General features: G+C 37.6%; 1 protein-coding gene across 1 annotated transcript; it reads right to left on the minus strand.

The window, feature by feature from the left end:
- Positions 1 to 512: 512 nt before the first annotated feature.
- Positions 513 to 15,087, minus strand: LOC138713037 (ankyrin repeat domain-containing protein 6-like). The gene is made up of 6 exons (XM_069844747.1): positions 14,937 to 15,087; positions 8,953 to 9,226; positions 8,587 to 8,649; positions 6,638 to 6,712; positions 2,557 to 2,673; positions 513 to 1,354 (listed from the first exon to the last, which is right to left on the minus strand). Exons 2-6 carry the CDS (start codon positions 9,223 to 9,225, stop codon positions 830 to 832), a joined length of 1,053 nt encoding a protein of 350 aa, XP_069700848.1. The 5' UTR covers position 9,226; positions 14,937 to 15,087; the 3' UTR covers positions 513 to 829.
- Between the last annotated feature and the right edge of the window lie 12,038 nt (positions 15,088 to 27,125).

The following is a 27,125-nucleotide window of genomic DNA, read 5'->3' on the forward strand; positions in this document are numbered from 1 at the left end:
TTGATTCCGCAGGCAGGGGTGTACAGACAAACGCCTTCGCCTATTGATAGGGCTATGTTAGGCCTAGTAGGTAAGTTTTCCTCTTCCCATATCAGGAGATATAAATTCTTACTTCACGCTTACCCTTTTCACAATATGGCGGTCACAAAGTACAGGGCGGTAAACCGTGTTTGAGTCTTTGAAGTTATCAGTGGCGTAGGCCTACTTCATGGACTAATTAGGCCTAATACAAGTTTCTAGGCCTGGATGTCGAGTTCGTGCAGCAACACTGATGCCAACAGAAATGCTTTTTTCTCATATTGCGAATAAATATAGGCATAAAAATGGCCGTAGTATGGATGTGCGTGTAAGGAACAGGAGCAGTAACGGCAGTCAGTGGCGTATCAACGTCATCGGACAGGGCGAGGCGACATACTGTGCTTGAAATAGTCCAGATCAGATGCTGATGGATCAGTGGCGTATCACAATAACAACAATCCTGTATGTTTTACACAAACAGTGATACCAACATAAACAATTTTAACATATTTTTATTTGGATATTTTGTACAGCAATTTGAACAATAATTATAAAGACAATCGACTATTGATTACAGTAATAATAATAATAATAATAATAATAATAATAATAATAATAATAATAATAATCACAAGGCATCAGTGGCGTGTCAAGCTCCAACCACAACAAAGCCACACAACACGAGAGTAACGACAGCCTAGAGCAATGAAGTAACAGCATTACACGCAGAGCAGTGATGCCAACACAACACATTCCCGCTGGTTACTGTGGTATAATGGTATTGCTGTCGTGTTGGCAGCACTGCGCCTGCTCAGCCCTGCAGCATGGCCGCCACTGCTGTGTGTCCCCGCTGACGCGCCAGGTCCAGGGCCGTCCGTCCATACTTAGTCTTCGCCCCCCGCTCAGCGCCATGCTGCAACAGCAGCTGCACCACTGGGGCGTGGCCATTACATGCTGCACAGTGCAGTGCAGTCCGCTGGTCTGCATCACCAGGCTCGTTGGGCCGCGCCCCAGCTGCCAGCAGCAGCTCACACACTGCAGGGTGCCCATTGAGTGCAGACTCATGCAGAGCTGTGCGGCCAGATGGTCGTGACTTCAAATCCAACCGCGCCCCGGCAGCCAGCAGCGCCCTGCACGCATCCTGGCGGCCTTCACATGCACCCAGCCACAAGGGCGTGCGGCCATTACGATCCTCGGCGTTCACCAGGCTGCCTGCATCCAGGAGCAGCTGCACCCTGTGTGTGTCCCCCCGCTCCGCTGCCCGGTGTAGCTCAGTCCTGCCTAGCCTGTCCTTCTGCTCCAGGCTGGGCCCGACCTCAGCCGCAGCTCTGAGCTCCTGCAGCAGACAAAACAATCTGGTCAGAGGAAGCTCAGTCAGCTAGGTGACAGTTCACTAGGCTGAGTGAAGCTGATGGCAGTAGTAGTGACACTAGCCATGACTACAGTAATGTCAGTAGTAGTGACAGTAGCCATGACTACAGTAATATCAGTAGTAGTGACAGTATCCATAATTACAGTAATGTCAGTAGTAGTGACAGTAGCCATAACTACAGTAATGTCAGTAGTAGTGACAGTAGCCATAACTACAGTAATGTCAGTAGCAGTGACAGTAGCCATAACTACAATAATGTCTGTAGTAGTGACAGTAGCCATAACTACAGTAATGTCTGTAGTAGTGACAGTAGCCACAACTACAGTAATGTCAGTAGTAGTGTCAGTAGGCATAACTACAGTAATGTCAGTAGTAGTGACAGTAGCCATAACTACAGTAATGTCAGTAGTAGTGACAGTAGCCATGACTACAGTAATGTCTGTAGTAGTGACAGTAGCCATAACTACAGTAATGTCAGTAGTAGTGACAGTAGCCATAACTACAGTAATGTCAGTAGTAGTGACAGTAGCCATAACTACAGTAATGTCAGTAGTAGTGACAGTAGCCATAACTACAGTAATGTCAGTAGTAGTGTCAGTAGGCATAACTACAGTAATGTCAGTAGTAGTGACAGTAGCCATAACTACAGTAATGTCAGTAGTAGTGACAGTAGCCATGACTACAGTAATGTCTGTAGTAGTGACAGTAGCCATGACTACAGTAATGTCTGTAGTAGTGACAGTAGCCATGACTACAGTAATGTTAGTAGTAGTGACAGTATCCATAATTACAGTAATGTCAGTAGTAGTAACAGTAGCCATAACTACAGTAATGTCACTAGTAGTGACAGTAGCCATAACTACAGTAATGTCAGTAGTAGTGACAGTAGCCATAACTACAGTAATGTCAGTAGAAGTGACAGTAGCCATAACAACAGTGATGTCAGTACTATTGACAATAGCCATAACTACAGTCATGTCAGTAGTAGCGACAGTACCCTATTATTAGTAGTAGTAGAGTAGTAGTAGCAGTAGTGATAGTAGTGGTAGCAGTTCTAGTCTGAAACTCAAATTAAGTTTGCTCTCCAACTGCAGCTGGTCGGAATCTCTGTTGTAACAGTTTCTATCAATCGTTGCTCAGTAACTGTAACCATGGCAACAGCTCACACTTAGGCCTACTGCTGTCTTCTGGCGCTCCGCTTGCAGTTCGTCCGCCATTTTCTTCAGTTCCTCCCCCTTCGCTTGCAGTTCTTCTCGCAGAGCCCGCAGTGCTTCCTCCTTACTCTGTAATTAAAAACAAATCTGGTTGAGAAGAACCTCAGATGTCGATAACTGGACTAGAAACATGACTATGATGATGATGACGATGATTTTATAATACTAATAGTATTATAACTAATATTCATTTATCATTATTAAAATGAGCAAAGACTGAATGGAGCTCGCAAAATCCCTCGTAAAAGGTTAAAGGTAAAAGAGAAGACGGAAACGATACGATAAAAGAACTTAAATGGGAAACTTTGGAGAACAGACGTAGGAAAACTAGAATAACATCATTGTATAGAGCACATCTAGGTCAGAAAGCATGGGTAGACATAAGGGCTCGGTTAGAGAAGCCAACGTAGTATAGTAGTATTCTTATTGTGTTGTGTATAACTTATAACTGTATTAAGTATTGTAGCGGAGAGTTACGTAATTTGTACCGTTGCCTAAATTGTACCATCGTCTTGAAAATTAGTTCCTTGATAAGTGTTGCCATCTACGTCGAACATTGTGAACTACATCTACAAATATGCCATTTTATGAGAGACGAAGGCTGTGGGTTGTGAAGTGAGAAAACTTGGTTTCGGTAGTTTCAATCTAGTTTCTGCGCTACCTGGCTACAACAATTACTTCCGAAAGCTAAGCGGAAGTCCACAATGCTGTATATTATTTAAAACTACATTTATATTTTGTAACTGTCATTAAGTTACAGACTTCTGTTAGGAACCGTTAAGCAGCAAGAATTTAACAAAGAAAACATGGCGAGGTTGCGTATTTTGTACCGGCTTCAGTTTGCTATAATGTACCGGTACAATATAGGGAACTTTCATTATAAATGTATGAAATTATAGTGACGTATGAAGAAAAATATACCTAATTTAAGTCAGCAATTATAATTTATTAACTTCTAATCATTCTAATATGAATATAATACTATAATTTTTATTTTAGGAAATAAAACACATTCAATTCTGAATTTAAAATAGTCATGTCAGACGTTCATTACAAATAATAAAAATTACTGTGACAAAATAGCATAAACACAATTTAATCGAATAATTTCCACATTTCATGTTCTGGCGTTTTTAAGTTTCTTCCTTTGCAACAAATTATAATTGCATTTTACATTAATTCCAGAATGGCAAAAATCTTGATGTTGCTGCATATATGAATGGCGATCATGCAATAAATGAATGTGCCCGAATGTACAATGTGCCTAAGCCTACAATACTAAAACATGCGAAAAACAAAAACGTAAATGCTATTGGAGATGTTAAATCGTTTGGAAGAACCGCAGTATTTTCGGCAGAAATTGAAAATGAACTTGAAAATCACATTCTAAAGTTTGAATAACTTAAATGATATTTGGATTAACTCCAACAGATGTTAGGAAACTTGCTTTTGATGTAGCTCAGAGAAATGGACTGCCACTTAATTTCAATCGTGAAAAGGACCAAGCATTGAAGAAATGGTATTATGCACAGCCTATCTGAAGAGGCATCCCAAATTGTGTAGGCAGACAGAGGCAACATCCATGGCTCGAGCGAAAGAGTACAACAAGGAACGTGTCTATGAATTCTTCGATCTGCTGGAAAACAGTGAAAGATACAAATTGGAATCCACGAGAATTTTCAATGTGGACGAAAGTGGCTTCTCCACAGTGCAGAAGAAGACACAGAAAATCGTAGCGAGGAAAGGCAAGAAAGAAGTGGGTGTGATATCGAGCGGAAAAAGGAGTGAATGCAACGATGTGCCAGTGCATCTGGTCAATATGTTCCTCCCATGAATATGATCTGTCTGTTGGTGCTCCACAAGTCATTTTTATTACAGTTTCAGAAACTGGCTACATCAACTCTGAATTATTCGTCAAATGGATGCAACAATTCATTTCCTCCGTCCATCCTCCCAAAGAAAGGCCAGTATTGCTATTGCTTGATGGACACACCATCCTCAGCAAGAACTTTGATGCCCTGATGTATGTGGTACAATTTAGGAAACCAGTTGCCTAATTTGTACTCATTGGAGACATTTAGAAAACTGAACGTCATGACTTTATGTTAACTTGAAGTAAACTTTTCTTTTTAGGAAAATCCTCCCCACATACCAAGGATTAAGATGTCGCTACTGAAATGATTCAACATTTGTCAGTTAAAATTAGACAAAAATAAAATGTGTACAATGGTACAAATAAGGCAAATCTCCCCTATAATTGGGTTGTGTATTGTATAATTGAATTGTAAATTGTAATTTTATTGTGTATTGTTTATATTGTGTACTAGCCGTACCCGTGCGCTTCGCTGCACCCGTTAGAAGTAAATATAAAGTAATTACATAATTAAAATAGGACATTTTATCCAGGGAACATTCGTGTTTGATAGAAGGATAAATCGTTTAATATGTTACTTAATTTAAATTGTATTTAAATAATTAAAATGAAATCATTTTGGTCCAGAGACACTCATTTGGTGCAATGACAATTCCTTTAACATGTTTCTTAATTTTTATTATTTGCATCCATAGTTCAATGAACATTGACATCATTTAGATTTAATGTGTATACTTTATTTTACTTGTTATAGGTTTCCATTGAATTATGGTAATAACTTAATATTAACCATTGTTTTCTACGTATTGAGTAAATGGCGCTTGGCCCACTATGGTTGTGAACCCTTCAAATAACTTAAATAACTAAATTTATATTATATGATATTACATTATATTATATTATATTATATTATATTATATTATATTATATTATATTATATTATATTATATTATATTATATTATATTATATTATATTATATTATATTATATTATATTATATTATATATAAAAAGTGTGTTGATAACGGATGTACCCCGATAAGTAAGTTTTCAATTTGTTATGGGGGCTCTTGAATCTCAGGAGGAACAAATTTTATTTTACAACAGGGCAACATAAGCTGCTTGGCTCATTACCCAAATTTTTTGCATTGCATTTAATGCATATGTATTTTATGTATTTTAACTCCATTCAATTGAGCATAGTTAAAATTTGGATTATAAAATAATGAAATGCTAAGCTAACATATTATTACTGCATACTAAATTAATACACTCTCGTTGTTCGTTAATTCTCTCAGATAAACATTATTTTAAGAAATACAGGAAACGAATACACAGAATAGCCTATCAAGTTTTCTGTGCATAAGAAGCTATTTTAATCTTACCTGTCCTCAATTCACTCAGAAGTTACTGTAATAACATTATAGCATTATGTCCATACAGAGAAACTACACTTTCCAATGGTGAAATAATAATTAATTATACAAATCGGTTAATTTAGCTTCCGATATTGATTCATACAAACACAGAAACATTCTCTGTAGGCTATGATTCATAGCTTTCGATTGTTGTTGACCAAGGCCCCTTATAGACGAAGTCATTTGTTTATTTCATTACACGGCCTTAGATGGCAGTTATTTTAATTTTAAAACCCACTTATCTCATTAAATATCAGTCCTATCAAAATTTTTCAAAGAATAAAACTTATCGGAAATGATTTGTAAAGATATTTTTGTTATGTAACATTTTTCATAAAAATCAATAATAAGCGAGATATTTCGATTTATTTAATTCAGGCCCCCTTATAACCCCCCTTTTAAATAATGTATTTTCAATGCCATATAGCCTATAATCTAAGTTATAATGAACTTAATTTATATTCCAATTTTCATCGTAATCCATTCAGCCATTATCGCGTGAAAAGGTAACAAAAATACAGACAGACATACAAACAAAAATTTCAAAAAAGCGATTTTCGGTTTGAGGGTGGCTAATTATATATATTAGGACCAATTATTTTTGGACAATCGAAAATTACCAAAAAAATTTCGGCTACAGATTTATTATTAATATAGATACCACTGCCACTGGGCGCTGCCCACTTGCAGTGTAAATAAATACATACGTACAAACTGTAACCATGGTAACAGCTCACACTTACTTCTTCCAGCTGGCGCCTCATCTCCCGCCCAGCCTCCAGTTCTTGTCTCAGCTTCCCCAGCTGATCCTGGTAACTCTGTAATATAAACAATTATGGATTAGAGAAAGCTCAGCTGGTTAGGTGACAGTCTGACTTGAAGCAACAGGTTTCATGAAGGAATCAAGCTGATGGCCGGTATACAGCATCAGGAAATGAGACAACAGCTACCAATGTTTGGATAAAGGCTTTCAGATAAAACTTCTCATCGGTCTATTATTTTCCCTAAAGAGTTAAATAATTATGACGAGTCCTCAAATAAACTGAACATCTGCAGGAAGTTGATCTTCATTTTCATGATGAAGTTTTAAGAAATGGGCCACAGAACAAACCGTAATTTGTATTTTCATGGTAAGCCCTAAAATAAATGGACCGTGGATCACCTAACTACCAGAACATAATTCAGACTTTCATAAGACCTAAAACAGATGCGCTGCTGGTCATGTAGACCAGTGTGCGTCAAACGTTGTGAAGATGCTGCCCATTTTTTGGGGAGACTTTTCATTGCAACCTCCTCTTCCCTCACTACCGTATATGTACCACCCTCAAAAAAAAAAGCAACAAAAAAAAATCCCTAGACAATTGGAAAAAAAAAATATGATTTTACTGAAAACCAGTCGATAGCGGCCACTTTGTAAAGTATCGTACCTGCGAGATGAGAAACCAGAATATGCTAACCTACTTTCCAATGTATTCTATTTTGCCTCTTAGACGTGCCTTCCTTATTGACATATCTTTCAAACACTTTCACTAAGTTTTCGTCAAATACGACATAAATGTATGTTAAAGCCATTGTTGTTTTATTTTATGATCCATCCCTCTGCTCTTTACATGACAACCCAAGGCGTCGCGACCCATACTTTGAGAACCACTGGTCTAGACCTGCCGCCCTGATATGTAATCCACATTTTCATGATTACATTTCTCCTCATAAAATCAACTCTAAACTAGTCACTGTCCTTGCACTCCTGTTACTTAAGTATGATTTATGCTGTTGCTTTTAAAGCTACTTCCTAGCTTCTTCTGTCGCACCTTGATGCTTTACCAGAATGAATATCTGGCTGGAAAATACGCTGGTTCATAAACATTTACACGGTCCTATCTCCTCTTTTATTTCTTAACTGTTTATAACAGTGGAATATCTTAATAACAGTCCTCACATACTTTTCTCTAGCAGGAATTGTCAACTATTTCTTTTCATGTTAAACTTGGGGGACATAAACTTTGCTTTTTAAGGAACCAGTATAGAAAGACCCAATTGCACAGGACAAGGACAAAACATCATGCCACACTTGCTTGTTAGACAAAGGCCATACCACTGCAAATGCCTGCACTGAAGGCAGATGTATTCGCCAGATGTTCAGAGATTCATTCCCTGAAGTCCTGACATCCCATTTCTTTGGAAGCCGCTAGTAAAATCAACCGGCTTATCGCTTTCACTGAGCATTAATGTTGGACACGTTCAACTTGTCATTCAGTGTGTTTCAGTCAATGGGAATTCAAAATAAGACGCTAGTGAAATAAATAAGCAGCTTCATTAGAAAATATAGCCAGCAAATTGGCCGGCGAATAAGGAAGCTTGTTCAAAGCAAATACAAGCAGTGCCATATAAATCACACTTCAGCTAGCCCCTCACCTAACCCACTCAAACCTCCTCACTGTCCTCGGCCTCCTGTCACTCAGCTATCGCCATTTTCGTCTTTAAGATATTGCCAGTAATATTACTGTCACTACATTCTGATATATAATGGAGTAGTCATATTTATCATTCAATTAAGTGCCTATTTGAACAGACCTTAGCGTCTGCATGTCTGCCTATTTTAAAGTTTTTCGTGCTTACTGCTCCAACCTTTAATGTACCCTCAACTGTCCAATTACTGTATCTGTAACCATGGTAACAGCTCATCACTTACATTTTCCTGCTGGAGCCGCAACTGGTGCTCTCCTTCACATTTCTGCCTCAGTTCTGCTTTCTCCTGTAATCACAAAGGAATCAGGTTCAGACGTAGCTCAGTCAGTAAGGTGACAGTGCTATGAGAAACAGAATAACTCACAACCAACTACTGAATGTATTGTACTAAACAACACGACATTTCTAATTCTATCTTTCGCATTATGTACATGGCTACAAATTGTCTTAAATATTTTTCAATTTTCCTCGTCCCCCATTTTCTGAATGTCTGGTAGTAGCAAATAGTTCTGTGGAATAAAACCTTAACTGTGATCTCATTTAAGTTGTTCAGTAGTAACTGTAAATATGGCAACAGCGGAACTCTTACCCTTTCCGATTCTTCTTTCAGCTTTTCCAGTTCAGCCTGTGTTTCTCTTAATTCCCTCTCTCTCAGCTTCAATTCCTCCTTCAGCTCCTCAATGTTGTTGCTGCTCCCTACTTTTTCCTCTTCCTTCCTTGCCTCCAGGCCATGCAGGGACCGCGAGTCCAACCTCTCCTTGAGGACCCTCACCTCCTCTATGAGAGGAAGCAGCTGTCGAACCTGTCCCTCCAGGGTCTTCACTCGCTGCTTGAGGTCTGGAATAGGATTCGGTTTTGCCATTCTGCACACCAGAAAGCAAGAAAACAGTGAAACCTACAAATACTATTCACAAGTCACTGCTGACCTTCTTCCATTAACACGTACTCCAATGATCTTGCAGGAACTGTAATGAATGAGTGGCATTGCAGCTTTCAAAGTCATTTCTATGCAACAAGTAATTCGCTTTGCTCAAATATGTTACGGAGTCCGTAAAAATTCGTTTTCAAAATATTGGATTAGAATAATAATACAGATTCACTGACTGACTAATCGTACAAGTGGGGACAGATTAGATTCATTTCCGCTTTTAGATAAATCGCTTATAGGCTACTTTAACATTTGTCACCGATTTTCTTTTGTTTGCAATTCAGTAAATTGCAACTCTCTACATGCCAAGTTTGTCTTGACATGTAGGCAGTTGCAACAAATTTACAAGTTCATGACCGCGGAAAACAACAGTTGCTCATTTACACATGTTGGAATCTCAGCAGTGTTAGAACAATACCATAATCAGCACGTCTGACGTTGCTAGCATGTTCCTTTTTGAAAAGTTGTAACATAGATTGTTATTCGGCCCAACGCTTCAATTGAAGAAGAAAGTATGGTATAGTAATGCTAAATAAGTATAGGCCTATTATGAAACAAGTTTATAATGCTACAATATATTGTGCGAGCCAATGTTTAGTCAATGAGTGAAGCGACTTGGCTAATTCTGACCAGTACAGCAGTTGTACAAAATTATAAACGTGTTTCATACGTTATTTTTTACGACAGCATTTTAAAACATTTAGGCCTAATAAAAAATAACAATAAATTTGTAATGATGTCCAGTTTGATATCATGGTCTATGAAGAAAGGCGTTGCTATGACAACAATGATGTGTTAAATGTTATAGCACGGCAAATCGTATAATATTTAACTTTACGTCACAAGTTATGTCGTCATAATAGTAGGCATGACGATTTAGTTGCCCTGGTAATATTTTACGGCTCTGGTACAATAATGTGGAATATTAACCAATATCTTTACTAACGATTGACTAATAGTGGGCCTATATTGCGATATAAGTGAAGTGTTTTTTATAAAATCGAGGAAAAGATTGAAAAACGAGAAGAGCGAGTTTTTCAATTTCAGAAATTTTGTAATACGCTTATCAATATTAAGTAACTATTAAATCAGTACAAAGTACCATAACCCCAATTTGCCGCTGCCCCTGTATGGAAGCGCGTCCGTTTTATGTTACCCCTAGCAACAAGTTTCTGTTTGAGAATTCTATCAAGGCCTAACAACAATAGCTGTAAATACAAAAAGGAAAAAAAAAGATCGTGAAAAAGAGTGTTTACACTGCTGGAGTAGAAAGAAAAACATATTTTTGATCATTGCAATTGTTTTAACGTGTTAGTCACATGTTTTATGTAATAGCAACAGACTTTCTTTCGTTTGGTTATTTATTTTGGATTTTGTTTCCTTAGAAATGTTTTACTCTTAAATTGAGTTTGGAATAAGTGGATTCACCAGCAGCAGGCCTAAGTTGTCAGAACAGGAAAGAAGAAAAAAAAGAATGTTAGGAATATGGCCAGATTGTTGCTGGTCGGTCTCATCTTCACTCCTTCATCCCTCCCACATAGTACGTCATGCGTAAGAGGTTTCAACCCCGCTGTTGCCATATAAGCTTAGAAATCCATGAACACTCAGTGACCCTGTTAACATAGCTGTGAAAGAATTACTCACGCAGAGTACAGACGTTTTCCACCATTCTACTTTTATAGGCTGAACTGTTCGCTAAGGCCAATACAAGGAGTTAAAATTCACAAAAGCTGTTTTGTAGAATTGTGAAGAAAAAGGTTTGTAATTAATTTATGGATAATATTTAATTTGTTTTGTTTCATATTTCCAAATTTTTGTGTTGTTTTGGTATTTTTACGGCATACATGCATGCATATTTCCACAGATCTCTAGTTACGACGATACCATGGTTACCATTTATATCACAGGCTACGCAGAACGTAATATAGGGCTATTTACCCAGAAACTGCTTCGTCTTTCCCACTATAACGTAAAATAAATTATTGAACAATCTTACGAACACTCCAAAGTGTTTATTCCTCTAAACGTTTTGGCAACAATCGTTAATGTAAACCACGGCCGGGCAGGAGCAGGGAGCCGTGTAGACTCCAGTGAGTGACACCTGAGAGCACGGTGCTGGCTGTCACGTGGTCAGAGCTGGATCATGCATCTGACTGCAATACGATAGCACTTGAGATTGGACACAACGAGATACATTGTTACAAATACTGAACAAAAAACTGCCTAAGAAACTCCAAAAACCTCGTAAATCAATTTAAAAAATGTGTAATAAATTTTCTTATTTATTTTGAAAAGGATTCATTTAAAATAACTGCAGAGAGAATAAGTATCTGCACCACTAGAAATAGGGAATTACTTTAGTGTTTTGTTGTAAATATGTACATATTTAAAGAGTATATAGATTCTGAGATACATTGTTACAAATATTGAACAAAATACTAGTTATAAACTCTAAAAAAAACTCGTAAATCAATTTAAAAAATGTGTAATAAATTTTCCTATTTATTTTGAAAAGGATTCATTTAAAATAACTGCAGAGAGTAAGTATTTGCACCACTAGAAATAGGGAATTACTTTAGTGTTTTGTTGTAAATATGTACATATTTAAAGAGTATATAGATTCTGAGATACATTGTTACAAATATTGAACAAAATACTAGTTATAAACTCTAAAAAAAACTCGTAAATCAATTTAAAAAATGTGTAATAAATTTTCCTATTTATTTTGAAAAGGATTCATTTAAAATAACTGCAGAGAGTAAGTATTTGCACCACTAGAAATAGGGAATTACTTTAGTGTTTTGTTGTAAATATGTACATATTTAAAGAGTATATAGATTCTGAGATACATTGTTACAAATATTGAACAAAATACTAGTTATAAACTCTAAAAAAAACCTCGTAAATCAATTTAAAAAATGTGTAATAAGTTTTCTTATTAATTTAGAAAAGAATTCATTTAAAATAAATTGACTGCAGAGAGAATAAGTATTTGCACCACTAGAAATTGGGAATTACTTTAGTGTTTTGTTGTAGGCCTAAATATGTACACATTTAAAGGGTATATAGATTCTGAGATATGTTGTTACAAATATTGAACAAAAAAACTAGTTAAAACTCTAAAAAAAACCTTGTAAATCAATTTAAAAAATGTGTAATAAATTTTCTTATTTATTTTGAAAAGGATTCATTTAAAATACCTGCACAGAGAATAAGTATTTGCACCACTAGAAATAGGGAATTACTTTAGTGTTTTGTTGTAAATATGTAGCCTACATATTTAAAGGGTATATAGATTCTGAGATACATTGTTACAAATATTGAACAAAAAACTAGTTAAAAACTAAAAAAAAACTCACAAATCAATTTAAAAAATGTGTAATAATTTTTCTTTTTTATTTTGAGAAGGATTTATTTAAAATATCTGAAGAGAGAATAAGTATTTGCACCACTAGAAATTGGGAATTACTTTAGTGTTTTGTTGTAGGCCTAAATATGTACACATTTAAAGGGTATATAGATTCTGAGATATGTTGTTACAAATATTGAACAAAAAAACTAGTTAAAACTCTAAAAAAAACCTTGTAAATCAATTTAAAAAATGTGTAATAAATTTTCTTATTTATTTTGAAAAGGATTCATTTAAAATACCTGCACAGAGAATAAGTATTTGCACCACTAGAAATATGGAATTACTTTAGTGTTTTGTTGTAAATATGTAGCCTACATATTTAAAGGGTATATAGATTCTGAGATACATTGTTACAAATATTGAACAAAAAACTAGTTAAAAACTAAAAAAAAACTCACAAATCAATTTAAAAAATGTGTAATAATTTTTCTTTTTTATTTTGAGAAGGATTTATTTAAAATATCTGAAGAGAGAATAAGTATTTGCACCACTAGAAACTGGGAATTACTTTAGTGTTTTGTTCCATAAATATGTACATATTTAAAGGGTAGGCTATATAGATTCTTGTAAATACGGAAACTGAAGCTTAGAATGTTTGTCATCTTGTAGGCCTTGGTATAAACAACACTGCATTTTGTAATTGATGCCCATGAAAAATTAATATTCTGGCTGTTAATGGAGGCCTATTCTGTTACAACACCACTTTCAAACATACAAAAATTGCGCTCGCTCTTGGTAAAACAGATGACAGATGAAACATATGACGATCGTTCATGCACTCTGAGTATTAAACCGTTTTGAATAGGATAACTGACGCTTTGCCATGCAACTCAGTGCGTTTTGAATATGATCCGATCCCACTTGAGACTGAAATCATTGTGAATCAACACGGTGATTGTATTGAAATCGATTTGAATACTCCATGAAAACGCTGGCCTGTATTTTCTAAATATTAATGTCGGTTTGAGCGCATTTATTTGTGGTTAAGTGGTGGTCAAGCTATAAAAGGTTTGTTTAGTGTCTAGCTACTTGGTTTTAGTGACTTTACCTCTTCCGTGGTAGAATATGGCTCTCTGGTGACCAGACGTCCGTGGGTATGCTTCTAGGATTGTGGAGTTACTATGGCAACGTTTTCTCGTAATTAAAGTGTGACAGTGTACGGATTACAGGCTAATTGACGTTCGTAGGCCATAAGATGGTAGATTTGATTATATTCCGTGAAGTTGGATCATATCACGAAGTGTTTTGATTAACGACCATGGAGGGGGCAGGACCCAAAGTGCGTGGTTTGTGCGACGGTTGTAAATGGACGCCTCTCGAACTTTCAAAGAGGTCATCGTTAAATACTGAAAAAACTGCAAATTCTTTTGTTAACACATGGCGTAGGCTAATATCCCATAAATGCGTTTGTGCAAATTGTGGCACTGTGGAATAGAGCTTAGGCGAATTTTCGTAAGGTCGAGGATCAGTGACAGATTGGTTTGCTTTCCTCAGGCTTTGGGTACGCCTTGCATATCCTACGCTCTCTGGTAGGTAAGCAGCCCTACACAAATGAAAGCATAATTGTGCTATGAGCCACCGGCGTAGCTCTGTCGGCTGTGGCGCTTACTTGCTCATCCGGAGTTGCACTCGGGCGCGGGTTCGATCCCCGCTTGGGTTAATTACCTGTTTTGTTCCAGGTTTTCCTTAACCGTAAGACGAATGTCAGGTAATCTATGGTGAATCCCCAGCCTCAGATCTCTATGACCAATACCATCGACGTTAAATAACCCCGTAATTGATAAAGCGTCTTTAAATAACCAAGTAAGAAATTGTGCTACGTATAGAAAAGTAATTTTTTTTTGTAGGAATGGTGCATTTTTTAAATTCGGTTTTTGTGTTATTTCACTAAGTTTTAAAAATTTAAATTCTGTTTTCCGCCACTTTTCAAGGATATTAGTTCCTGAAAAAGCAATGAAATATGGCCATTAAAAAAAAAAAAAGACCGTCGTGACGGCTACAGTTTTGTCAATAGCATTTCTATCCAGACAGAAGAAAGAAGCAAATTTATTAAAATTCTAGCCCCTTCTGAGGAACATTAGAAATACATCGCTACTACAAAAGACCTTGAGTTCACATACACAGGCTACAGTAGTCGCATGCCTTATTTTGTACCTAACAACGTTCACTAATACACTAATTGTATAGAATCAAAATTTCCGCCACACTCAACAACAAACACAACATTACTTACTTGATTAAGTTTGAAGGCGTAATATCACAGCTGAGGAACGAAGCAAGACACAAAGACGCCACGAATCAATCTAGCAACGTAACTTCCGCCTACAACAGCACCAGCTACTGCCTAATATCCTGCATGACCTTCATGCGAACACGTCACTCCCGTCTTGAATCATGGGAGTAAGGAAACGGTTTATCAGTTACCAGTACTGCCAACAGAGTGACGACTATAAGATTGGAATCCTAGTGATACAAGTTCATCAATTTCGCCCTGTCGTCACGTTAAATGTTACACTAGAAGGTGCTAGTATACAGCCAGATGTGAAATATCTATGAACTATACCCGAAATTATGGATAAAGTTGTCATTCGATAAAACGAAGGCAGTGCTACCAACAGCAACGGCGTCTTTTTTAAATTCAATTAGACTTGGCACACACTTCGATCATTTTGCTTAAAGTTGTCATTCAAGATATGCATCACAGACTAGAACCAATGGCTATGAAGATCGTAGTGAGCCAGGACTTGTTTAGATGACAACAACTCTTTAACTTTTTCAAAAGCATCTTCATGATTGGATATCCACTGTCATCTAGTACCCTTATCTAGGAGTCTATGCAACGGTTCAGCAACAGATGCTTTATTGGAAACGAACTGAAGACAGAAATTAAGCATTCCCAAGATAGCTTGAACTTCGGTAACATTTCTAGGTGTAGGCGCTTTTTTAACTGACTCTACTCTTTCTTCAGTGACAGAAGTGCCTTCTTTACTAATCTTGAATACTAAAAATGCCACTTTTTCTTTCACAAAGAATTGACATTGTTCTTTACGTAAGTGAAGACCCTTTTAACGTAAGCGTGTTTATTTAGCATTTCAAAAGGTGAATCAGCACAGACAAAAATATCGTCAAAAAGGGTAAGAATTCAGTAAGGCCATCCAAAATGTTTTGTATCAGATCTTGAAATAGCCCAGGTGCAGAGAAAACACCGAATTCTAACCTATCAACTTTTAATGCACCACGATGCGTATTTATAGTTGAGCTTTTGCTGAAATTTCATCAACTGGCAATGTAAATATGTATTTGCTATTCAATTCGTGAAAAAAATTTACCTCCACTTAAAGTGGATAGCAAATGATTTGTGTTAGGACTCTGTGCTGAATGAGGTGTTAAGAGTCTATTCATAATACCACATTATCCCACCCCGCATCTGGCTTCAACACGGACGACTGGAGTGGACCATCAGCACATCCCACTGGTTCAATTATTTTCAATTTCAGCAGGCGATCTAACCAGTGGCGACTCGTGGGTATTGAATTCAGGGGGGCTGCATACAAGAATAAACCATGCAACGTACCTTAGTTAAAGATTAGTTCCATGCGCCTTGTCTTGTAGGCTGCAAACTTTTGAATCATCTTCTTATTAAAATCCGATGTGTCGTTTAACATAGGCTAGTCTTTACAATTTAAAACGTAGCTAATGCGGTCAGTCTCTCTTCTCTCACCGTATTTCTGAGATAGTATTTTACTCTCTTCAAACACGAAAAGCAACGTTCTGGTTGTCATTGGTATGGTGATAGGTATGCGTGGTAGTTTCACAGCTTCTGAAAATGAGGCCTGCAAGTTCTCAGATAGAAGAAACTGCAAGAGCTTGACTGCGTCACTGATATTTCTGAATTCTTGTCTCTGATACAACACAGTGAGTTCCGTTTTTAGTTTGTCTTTATCGAACATTGGAAAAAGCTTCACACATACATTTAGGTCATTTTCAGGAAATGAGCTTTTGTATCATTCACATTGTTCTTGATACATAAGAGAAGATATTATCAGATGATCTATGGACTGGAATCGGGTGTTAGCTTGTGTGATAATGAGGTCACACACTTCCCTGGCTGCCGCAACCCTTGTCTGAATCCCTTCGACCTTACGACGCTATTTAGGGTTTTCATTTTCACAGATCTCGCTGCTCAACTGTGCACTGTTCCGTATTGTCTGTATGGCATTAACAAAGCTTGATATCCAGAGTCGGCCTCGGTAGCATAGTCGGTTGCAAGTTCGATCCCGACCCAGGTCGATGGCATTTAAATGTATTTAAATGAGACAGGCTCATGTCAGTAGATTTACTGGCATTTAAAAGAATCCTGCGGGACAAAATTCTGGAACACCGGCGACGCTGATTTAATCCCTGCAGTTGCGAGTGTCGTAAAATAAACCATAATTTAATTTTTTATCTGCAGATTTGAACCTTAGAAATATCAAACTGGCAATGTTGTAGTTGGTTGTATAATATATCTATATGATACATAAAAAAAATGAAAAAAAAAAACTGAGCCAGAAATTTGAATTCTGGATCTTCAAGACTACGCACCAGGGAGCTTATCACATTTATTGTGATGTTGTTAGATGTTTCAGATTGCATTATGTTTTGAAAACATTCTAGCAATGGCTCCTTCTTCTCATGAACAACATTTACTGTTCTTATTTTAAAACTCCATCTTGTTGCCCCAGCTGATGGAATTGTCTTTGAAACACATTAATCTAATACAGACTGTGCGGAGATCGAGAGAAGAAAGCAGGGATACGGGATAAATTAGCAAAAAAATATGCAAACTTTGTAGGCTATTTTGTTTAGCGGCTCTTTCCATTATGAGAATCAACTGATGGGCACTTAATTTCACATTTCTCCTGAATTGTTAAGGTACTGATCTGAATAGACTGTAAATATTGTACAGAATTAAACATTGTTGCACTTGTTATACTCACAACATTAAAGAAAATGTATTTAAAACTGCGCGCTACTGACAAACTGCTGCAAATTTTGCAGCGCCTGGAACCTCTGGATTCATGGCAAGGGGCAGCAGGGGGAGGGTAAAACTAACGCGCAAAGCATCCGAGATGAAACTGGCAGCCCCAGGGGAGGAAGTGGCTTCACCAATCTGTCCTTGTCTCTCCTTTCGCTCTGGCAGCACCAGGAAAGGAAGTGACTTCACTAACGATTGCGTGAACGAATTTTTTTTTAATTCGAGTCGCTAAATAGAGACTGTATAATAAATGCATTTCACAACATAAAACGAGACAAGAGCCACAAATGTCTGGGGGTGCTGCAGCTCCGCAGCCCCTCTTCGAAAGCCACCCCTGGATCTGGCTCTGTATCAACTTTCTCCTTTGGTACAAAGGGGGCAGCACGTGCTTTGTGACGAATTGGGGTAAATAATGGATCAATTGGAAGTGAAACAGCAGGTCCGGTGTAGCAACCAAGACTCACATCGAATAATTGACTGCAAACTACTAAAAATGATGAAATATCTGTATCAATCACATTTATTCCAATGATGCAGATAACCAAAGGTTCAGACCGTTATAAACTAGGAGGTTGGTAGCTGATCTTTCGGTGACAATTGCTGTGAGTTCAACAGAGTATTTGCCGTAACTAACTGACATTCTGCAACTCCCTACAACAGGAATTGGTTCTGTTGATAATCACGAAGCTCTGTCATAAAACGTTCTAACTTAAGGGTACCAGCTGAATTAATCTTATCAGAAACATGCTTGGAAATTATTGCATATCTTAGGTTTTTCAAGTTTTTCCAACTGTAAGGCGAATGACAGACAATCACGTGATAGATCCTAAGCCACGTCTCGTCAGATTGAATTTCGCTAAACAAGATAGTAGCTAGTTGCTACAGCGTCATTAAATAACCAACCAAAATATCTCTTTCTCGGTTTTTTTCATAACACAACTCAGGAAGTGTTAAGGATGATCAGCTATTTGCTGGCCTTACATCCATATGCCACAGCAGAAGTGAACGATCATCCAACCAGAATTGAGTTATTGTACGGTTAGCACAATGATGCATCCAGCCGCTATAGCTGGTTTTGTAATGTAAACTTCCTTAGTAGATTATAGTCTATTACAGATCGTTCATTGCAGGGTATATTGCTTGTAGTCTTAAGATGCGTTAAGTTTATATTCGCAAACGCCATATGACTTAAATTTGTTTATTTTTTTTAATAGAAATTAAAATTCTACGTCTATTTAGCTATCATATCAAATTTCATCGCAAGCTATATCGCACTTTAATTTTCGAGTGTTCTCAAACATTTGTTAATGTAATTCCAGATCCAAATTAAAGCCTGTTGAAACACGTAAAGCACATGGACAGCAAAGCTGAAATTCACATCGTAACTTGAGCTGAGATGCGAACTACGTTCTCTTGTTTATTACATCTATAAGTTGTAAATCAGGACTCACTTTAAATCAGTTTCTTACTTCAGTCCTAACACATCGTGTTCTACGGGTTCGAAAATACTTGGTTTGTATGATTTACAGAGAAAGAAATCTTGAATTGTGACTCACAGCTTCGAACGCAGGACCCAACCGCACATGTCTCGCGTCGCCACTCACCTAAACAGAGCTAAGGTTCCAACCACCACAGACAGAGGGCTGTTGTGTGTTGGACACAATTCAGCCAATCAGAATGTACCTACACTACGATTTGTTTTCTTTTGCTCTTGTTTACTAATTGTAGCTACAAAGTACAGTCTTAGACAAAAATAAACACAATTTTGATCTACTATAATTCGGAATTATTGTACGTTCGCTCGGAGGAAAACCAGGGGGTGGGGGCTGAAGGCAGAAGGCCAGACATGTTACCGCTGTTATTATTATTATTATTATTATTATTATTATTATTATTATTATTATTATTATTATTATTATTATTATTATTATAGGCTAATAAGAATGACAAATATTATTAATGAATATAGACATAGATGGTTTTTAGGTTATTTTACGACGCTTTATCAACAACTTAGTTTATTTAGCATGTGAATGAGATGAAAGTGATAATGCCGGTGAAATGAGTCCGGGGTCTAGCACCGAAAGTTACCCAGCATATGCTCATATTTGGTTGAGGTAAAAACCCGGAAAAAACCCCATCCAGGTAACTTGCCCCGACCGGGAATCGCACCTGGTTTCGCAGCCAGATGCGCCAGATACAGGTGTGGACAACAGAGACAGTACTAAGTGGACGTTTAACTGACGTACTCTATTAGATGTTGCAACGCTGCTTCCTTAGTCGCGTGTCTAGTTGTGTAACAACCACTGCTTCGGTAGCATACTCTCTTATTGCACCCCTCTCCCTGTTTTTCTCCGAACGAACATTGAATAGGAAAAAGTTTCAAAGGTGTAGGCCTTATTGTTTATTTATTATTAATGTTAAATGCATGTCTTCAATTGCCTTTCACATCCCATACAGGCCTATAAACAAGTTGTAGTAATATAAAACACAACTATATCTGTCTCAGCTAAAATTTCCACATTCGACTCCCGTCCAGGGATCTAGAAACTTCCCAGCCCCGACAGAAACAAGACAAATGAGCAACTCATCCCGCACGCTGATGCAGTGAAGAGGGATAAAGTGCGCAATTTCGACAACATGGCATTCTAGAATACACGCGGACTTCTCTGCAGTTGTGCCAGCACAACGCCAGACTTACACGTGGAAAATAAACAATATGGCGGACATTGGTACTGTTATTGCAGATAATAACACTGGAATGTCGTCACTGAGCTACAAGCGGGATGCGGTTCGAACCCCGCCGAATACGACGAATTTTAAATGCCATGGAATTCGCAGCATTGCTTCATCGGGAGGCAAGTAAAGCTGTGCTCCCCTGTCGTAGATTACAGCACGTGACAGAACCCTGTTCTAGATACAGGGCTGCAGACTATATTATTGTAGGATATGCCAGGCGGCGCTGAATTTCGACTGTGAATATAAGCATTTGTTATTTTGTTTATACAACAGATATATACGCCTTTATATACTGAATTATAAGGAACATAAACAATTAGGAACACTGGAAGACCCTGTGAGCAAAGCACGTCTTTTCGGGTGTTGTTCCATCTAGGCCCTACATAGACCTCAAGAAATAGAACCTAAAAAAGTAAATTCGTAGAAATATATTTAAAAAAACTAATAAAAACGAAATTAAACAATAATAAAAAAATTTATAGCGGCTATATATGATTATTTAAATAGGCCTAGAACTCATACGCAATGTATATTTTTTTATTAAATTTAATAAGAGAAAATATTGAGAATTCGAAGTGAATTTTCGTTTGGGCTTATGCTATTCCCGGTTACCAGCACCGGTATTTTATACGTTCAACACAATGTGAAAAATACTGAAAGATTATAGCAGAATTGATTTCTGTGTTTATTGTTATTCATTGTATTCTCGGAGTTTCATTCAGGAGATGGAGCCAACTGTCATACCCTTATTCCTGGTTACCAGCACCGGTATTTTATACGTTTAACACGATGTGAAAAATACTGAAAGATTATAGCAGAATTGATTTCTGTTTTTGTTGTTATTCATTGTATTCTCGGAGTTTCATTCAGGAGTTGGAGCCAACTGTCATACACTTATTCCAGGTTACCAGCACCGGTATTTTATACGTTTAACACGATTTGAAAAATACTGAAAGATTATAGCAGAATTGATTTCTGTTTTTGTTGTTATTCATTGTATTCTCGGAGTTTCATTCAGGAGTTGGAGCCAACTGTCATACACTTATTCCAGGTTACCAGCACCGGTATTTTATACGTTCAACAGAATGTGAAAAATACTGAAAGATTATAGCAGAATTGATTTCTGTGTTTATTGTTATTCATTGTATTCTCGGAGTTTCATTCAGGAGTTGGAGCCAACTGTCATACACTTATTCCAGGTTACCAGCACCGGTATTTTATACGTTCAACACAATGTGAAAAATACTGAAAGATTATAGCAGAATTGATTTCTGAGTTCATTGTTATTCATTGTATTCTCAGAGTTTCATTCAGGAGTTGGAGTCAACTGTCAACACTTATTCCAGGTTACCAGCACCGGTATTTTATACGTTCAACACAATGTGAAAAATACTGAAAGATTATAGCAGAATTGATTTCTGAGTTCATTGTTATTCATTGTATTCTCAGAGTTTCATTCAGGAGTTGGAGTCAACTGTCAACACTTATTCCTGGTTACCAGCACCGGTATTTTATACGTTCAACACAATGTGAAAAATACTGAAAGATTATAGCAGAATTTATTTCTGTGTTTAATGTTATTCATTGTATTCTCGGACTTTCATTCAGGAGTTGGAGTCAACTGTCAACACTTATTCCTGGTTACCAGCACCGGTATTTTATACGTTCAACATGATGTGAAAAATACTGAAAGATTATAGCAGAATTTATTTCTGTGTTTAATGTTATTCATTGTATTCTCGGACTTTCATTCAGGAGTTGAAGCCAACTGTCATACCCTTATTCCTGGTTACCAGCACCGGTATTTTATACGTTCAACACAATGTGAAAAATACTGAAAGATTATAGCAGAATTGAATAATAAAATAGGAACAATTGTAACAATCACAGTACACGAATGCCCTTTTTGTCTGTTTCAAAAAATTACAACAACGAATTTAGAATCAGTTTCAAGTCAGCACTGAACGTGTTGTTTCGTGTGTTATGTGTTCATTGATCTATTTGTTTAGCGTCAATTTAATTAAGCCGTAATCTGTTTCATAGTACAAGGTTTTGGTTTATTGTTTATCAATCGAAGTATTGCTAATATTAAGTTATTTGATATAAGAGGTGCGTCACAATTTCCAGGATCGTACATTACTTCAAAGGAAAAAGACAAATAGAATATAACGGTGGGGACCAAAGTACTTTAGGCCTATATAAAACATATCCTATCGTTTACTTCCTTTTTATCGGAGTTGGGCATTTTCTAATCGATTACTGATTACACAACTTCACAAAAATTAGGGGTTAACATTTAAAGTAACATTTCAAAATAATCTACATCCAAAGTGTAATAGGACTAGCTATGTATTTAATTTGTTTCCATAATTCAATTTTTTATGAAAATTGTAGGCCTACATGACAAAATATGCCCCCCTCCAAAAAACAAATTACAGCTACACTGCCGGTAGCCCCTAGGTCTATTTCATAGACATGACTGAATTCGGAATTAAAATATAACAGTGCTTGTATGTGTGTCCTGTGATTTAATATGGAAACATCCTAAGCAAGGATGGCACTTTATGGTAAACACAAGACTTACTAGCCTATATGATAAAAATGACAGAAGACATCTTGTAACAAATGAAAGAATAGAAATAGAAATAGAACTACAGACTTTACATAACATTTTAGAAACACTGGGTCACTGGCTGAGAAGAAACTGCCTACTGAAGGATGCATTGGAAGAAATCGTGAGTGGGAAAGAGTTCGGGGCAGAAGAAGATATCAGATGATAGACGACATTAAGATATATGGATCATATGGGGAGACTAAGAGGAGGGCAGAAAATAGGAAAGATTGGAGAATGCTGGGTTTGCAGTCAAAGAACTGCCCATACACAGAAAACTATTACCTAAATGCCTGATTTTTTTTTGACAAATGAACATTTCTGCTGGATCAGACTTGTGAATTCATTTTCCCCCAGTTAGTCCATGGGTGTCAAGAACGCCTTACTGCGACGCCTGGTTCCCAGATATTGACGGTTAAGAAAACATTGGGGTCATAGTGCCCATTTTTGAGTAGCCCTATTGGGTGGTTGGAGCGCCAACCGTATTGGAGGCTTCATTATGAAGAAGGGACACACAAAATATGGACAATCCGTCGCACGTGTCGCTATTTCTTGATTTATTTTGATAAATTCTCTCCAGACAAATTTTGAAGGATATCCGAACATTTCCGGAGTCTTCGAAGCTAATCCACTGAGAGTTGAGGAGAACCCTTGGTGTTATGGGTAGCGATCAAGGACCCGTTATTGTCTGCGTCCATGCAGCTCCTTCTAGCCGGAGGGATTTCCGTACAAAAGTTGGGGGAGGGGAAATGTAAAATCCTTGCCGGTTTTCGGGTGGATATCAACTTTTCTCGGGGGTCGGAATTTTGTGAATTTCTTTGCCCAGAGTGCGTTTATATTGTCCACCGCTGTAAAGTAACAGTATGTGTGACAATGAAACTAGCAGGCACGAGTTCAACTTATGTGACAAGTTAGCAGGTTGAGGTTCTTTCCCGCGTTTTCCTCAATCCGCTAAGAACAAACCATTGTTGATTTTATGAACCTTTCTATGTGAGAGTACAGAAAATAATTTATCTGGAAGAAGAAAAAATTAACAGGCTTACACTGATCCTTTATGATGACATGTGTGTTCACCATATTCACCAGCGTTTATTTCATGTTATGAACGCCCATTGATTTTTAATTAATTTTTTCTTCCTCCTGAAATATTATGATGTGTCTGCAACATAGCAGGTTCGATAAAATCAAGGACGAAATGCTGGGTAACGTTCGGCGTGCATCTGGCTGGCATTATCACCTTCATCTCATTCAGACGCTAGATAACCATAGCAGTTGTCAACCGCCGTAAATTAAACCGATTAATACAGTCAACTACTGTTTTACAGCAGTTTTTAATAAGCCATATGTGTGTTTTTGTTAAACGCGATTTCTTCCAACTTTTTTTTTTCATATCAGTTTATATGTCCTTTTCCTCAACACATTATGTACGAGTATATCTGCGTAAAATGTTTACGACACCTATTTCAGTTAACACTTTCATGTTTTAGATTCACCTTCGTTCAATTTTCTTATGCCCTTAATTGTTAAACTTTGTTTAAAGAAAGAGTTTGAAATTAAAAAAAAATATGTATATTTTTCTAGTCTAAAGAACTTTCCACTTATGAACGCCAATCCTTCAGGGAACTGTTCATTCGTTTAAGATTTAAACTTCACGTGACACCGCATAATCATCCTGGCCACCATACCCTACTATCTCCTGGCTTAGTTGCCTCATGAACAATGTTTTATTGCTGTCACTCATGAGCTTCAAACTTCTCTTCGAACTGCTGACTAAACATACATAGGCCTGGGCTAACGTAACTCCGCCTTGCAAGGATACATCCTGCCTTCACTTGCGTAAGATGGGTTATCTGACTTTAGGCGCCCTGAACACTTCCGCTCTGAATGATGTTTATACTAGATCAGGACGCGGGGCTGACTGTCAGACACATGAAAACGGTTTCACGTAGCAACCAGGCCAGCCGTAAGGGGAATGCAGGACTGAAGCATTTCTGTTCAGCAAAACAATTGCTCGTTGGATTATACACTGAGAAACAAAAAAGAATTTATTTTTGTCTCAGAAAGAAAAGTATGTGATTCTGATAGTGTTTTTTAAGTATGTTTGAGAATAAGGTGCTTATGAAAATATTTGGGGACAACAGGGAGGTATGAAGTTACAGCAGAATACAGAAAGTTACACAAAGCAGAAATGCGTGCATTGTATTCTTCACACAAAATAATTAGGAGTATTAAATACAGACGTTAGATATGGGCAGAGCATGTAGCACGTACCATGGCCTATTGATGTATACAGAAACGCGTACAAGTTAGTGGGACAACTGAGCCTGGGGGAAAAAGAATTCTGGGGAGAACGAGACGTAGAAGGGAGGATAATATTAAAATGGATTTGAGAGAGGTGGGATATGATAAGAAGGACTGGATTAATCTTGCTCATTATAGGCACCGATTGCGGGCTTATGTGAGGTCTGCAATGAACCTCCGGGTTCTCTAAAAGCTATCTGTAAGTACACGCTGTTTGTTGTCGCTGCTTTTATTCTCTACAGAACTTGTTTCACTAAATATTTACGGGATTCTTCATACTGATTATGCGGAAGCTCAACGTCATGAAATTGCACAAGCAGCCCTTGAAAGTAAGTCGTCGTCACGAGCAACATGGTTTAGGCCTTACGATTTATTCCAGCTTCTCATCTGAACATCTTTCGTTGGTTTTTGTTTTCCTCTCTCCGCTTGTGGTCTTATGCAGACGTGGTACGCTACGACTGAAAATAAGGAAGCCACAACCACTGGAAGGAGCTGGTGGAAGGACGGTGTGTTGGGCTGTGCAGTGGCGGACTACAGACTGTAGGGTGTTCTGTTTATAAGTATCCTTTAAATAATAAACATTTTCAACACGATTTATAGCATTATCCGTCGTTACAGAGTTCGTAAATAGCCCACGGGAAATGGATTCCCATACAGAATACATATGGGACAATTTTTCCGATCTCAAATATTAGACACCCCATACAACACAGGACACCTGGCAACGTTACTTGTAAGTCACATTAGGAACGACCTTAATCAGCTGCCAACAATAATGAGCACTGAGGAGTTCTCTAAAAGTTATAACGTAAGTAACCGGACTCTTTAGTCAGATATCATACAACAGAAGTTGCAGGCGTACCACATTGCAAACTGGAAGTGCACCTCGAAAACATACGTAGGTTATAGGCAGGTGCCATGTCTAACATAGGCCTAACACTTTGCGAATAAGCCTAACTTGTTGCAGAACTAAGTTTCTTTAAGACCGACATTTTTCAATCCCGGATTTATTCTCGTGTTGTGTAGGGCTACGCAGATTAACTGGGGTAGCTGGGGGGGGGGGGATACACACATGGAAGGAACTGATGTCCGTACCGCATACTGACGTCGGCAGGGGAGGTGAAGACAAAGAATAAATCAGGCTCAGTTAGTCTGATGTTGATTATGTAAGCTATGTATGATCAATGAATACGAAACAAATATCTCAGGGGTGTTCAATGCTCTGTATTATAAATGTGAATGTTTGATTCCATAGAGAGGGGTGTAGGCCTACAGGGAAACGCCTTCGCCTATTGATAGGGCTATGTTAGGCCTAGTAGGTAAGATTTCGTCTTCCCGTATCAGCAGATATAAATTCTGGTTAACTTCACGCTTACTCTTTTCATGGCAGTCACAAAAGTACGGGGCGGTAGACCATGTTTGAGTCTTTGAAGTTATCAGTGGCGTACTTTATGGACGTAATTAATACAAGTTTCTAGGCCTGGATGTTGAGTTCGTGCAGGAACAGTGATGCCAACGGAAATGCTTTTTTCTCATATTGCGATTAAATATAGGCATAAAAATTAACCGCAGTATGGATTGCGTGTGAGCAACAGGAGCAGCAACGGAGGTCAGTGGCGTATCAAGGTCAACGGACAAGGCAAGGTGACATACTTACTGTCCTTGAAATAGTCCAGATGAGATGCTGATGGATCAGTGGCGTATCACAATAACAACAATCTTGTAAGTTTTAGATAAACAGTGATACCAAAATA

Source organism: Periplaneta americana, chromosome 2 (assembly GCF_040183065.1).
Source record: "Periplaneta americana isolate PAMFEO1 chromosome 2, P.americana_PAMFEO1_priV1, whole genome shotgun sequence".
In the NCBI taxonomy this organism is placed as follows: Eukaryota; Metazoa; Arthropoda; class Insecta; order Blattodea; family Blattidae; genus Periplaneta; species Periplaneta americana.

Coding starts and splice junctions, on each gene's coding strand:
- LOC138713037 (XM_069844747.1), bottom strand. CDS start 9,225: ATGGCAAAACCGAATCCTATTCCAGACCTCAAGCAGCGAGTGAAGACC. Junction 8,650..8,952: donor TGAAAGAAGAATCGGAAAGG/GTAAGAGTTCCG, acceptor TTGTGATTACAG/GAGAAAGCAGAACTGAGGCA. Junction 2,674..6,637: donor TGAGGCGCCAGCTGGAAGAA/GTAAGTGTGAGC, acceptor TTTTAATTACAG/AGTAAGGAGGAAGCACTGCG.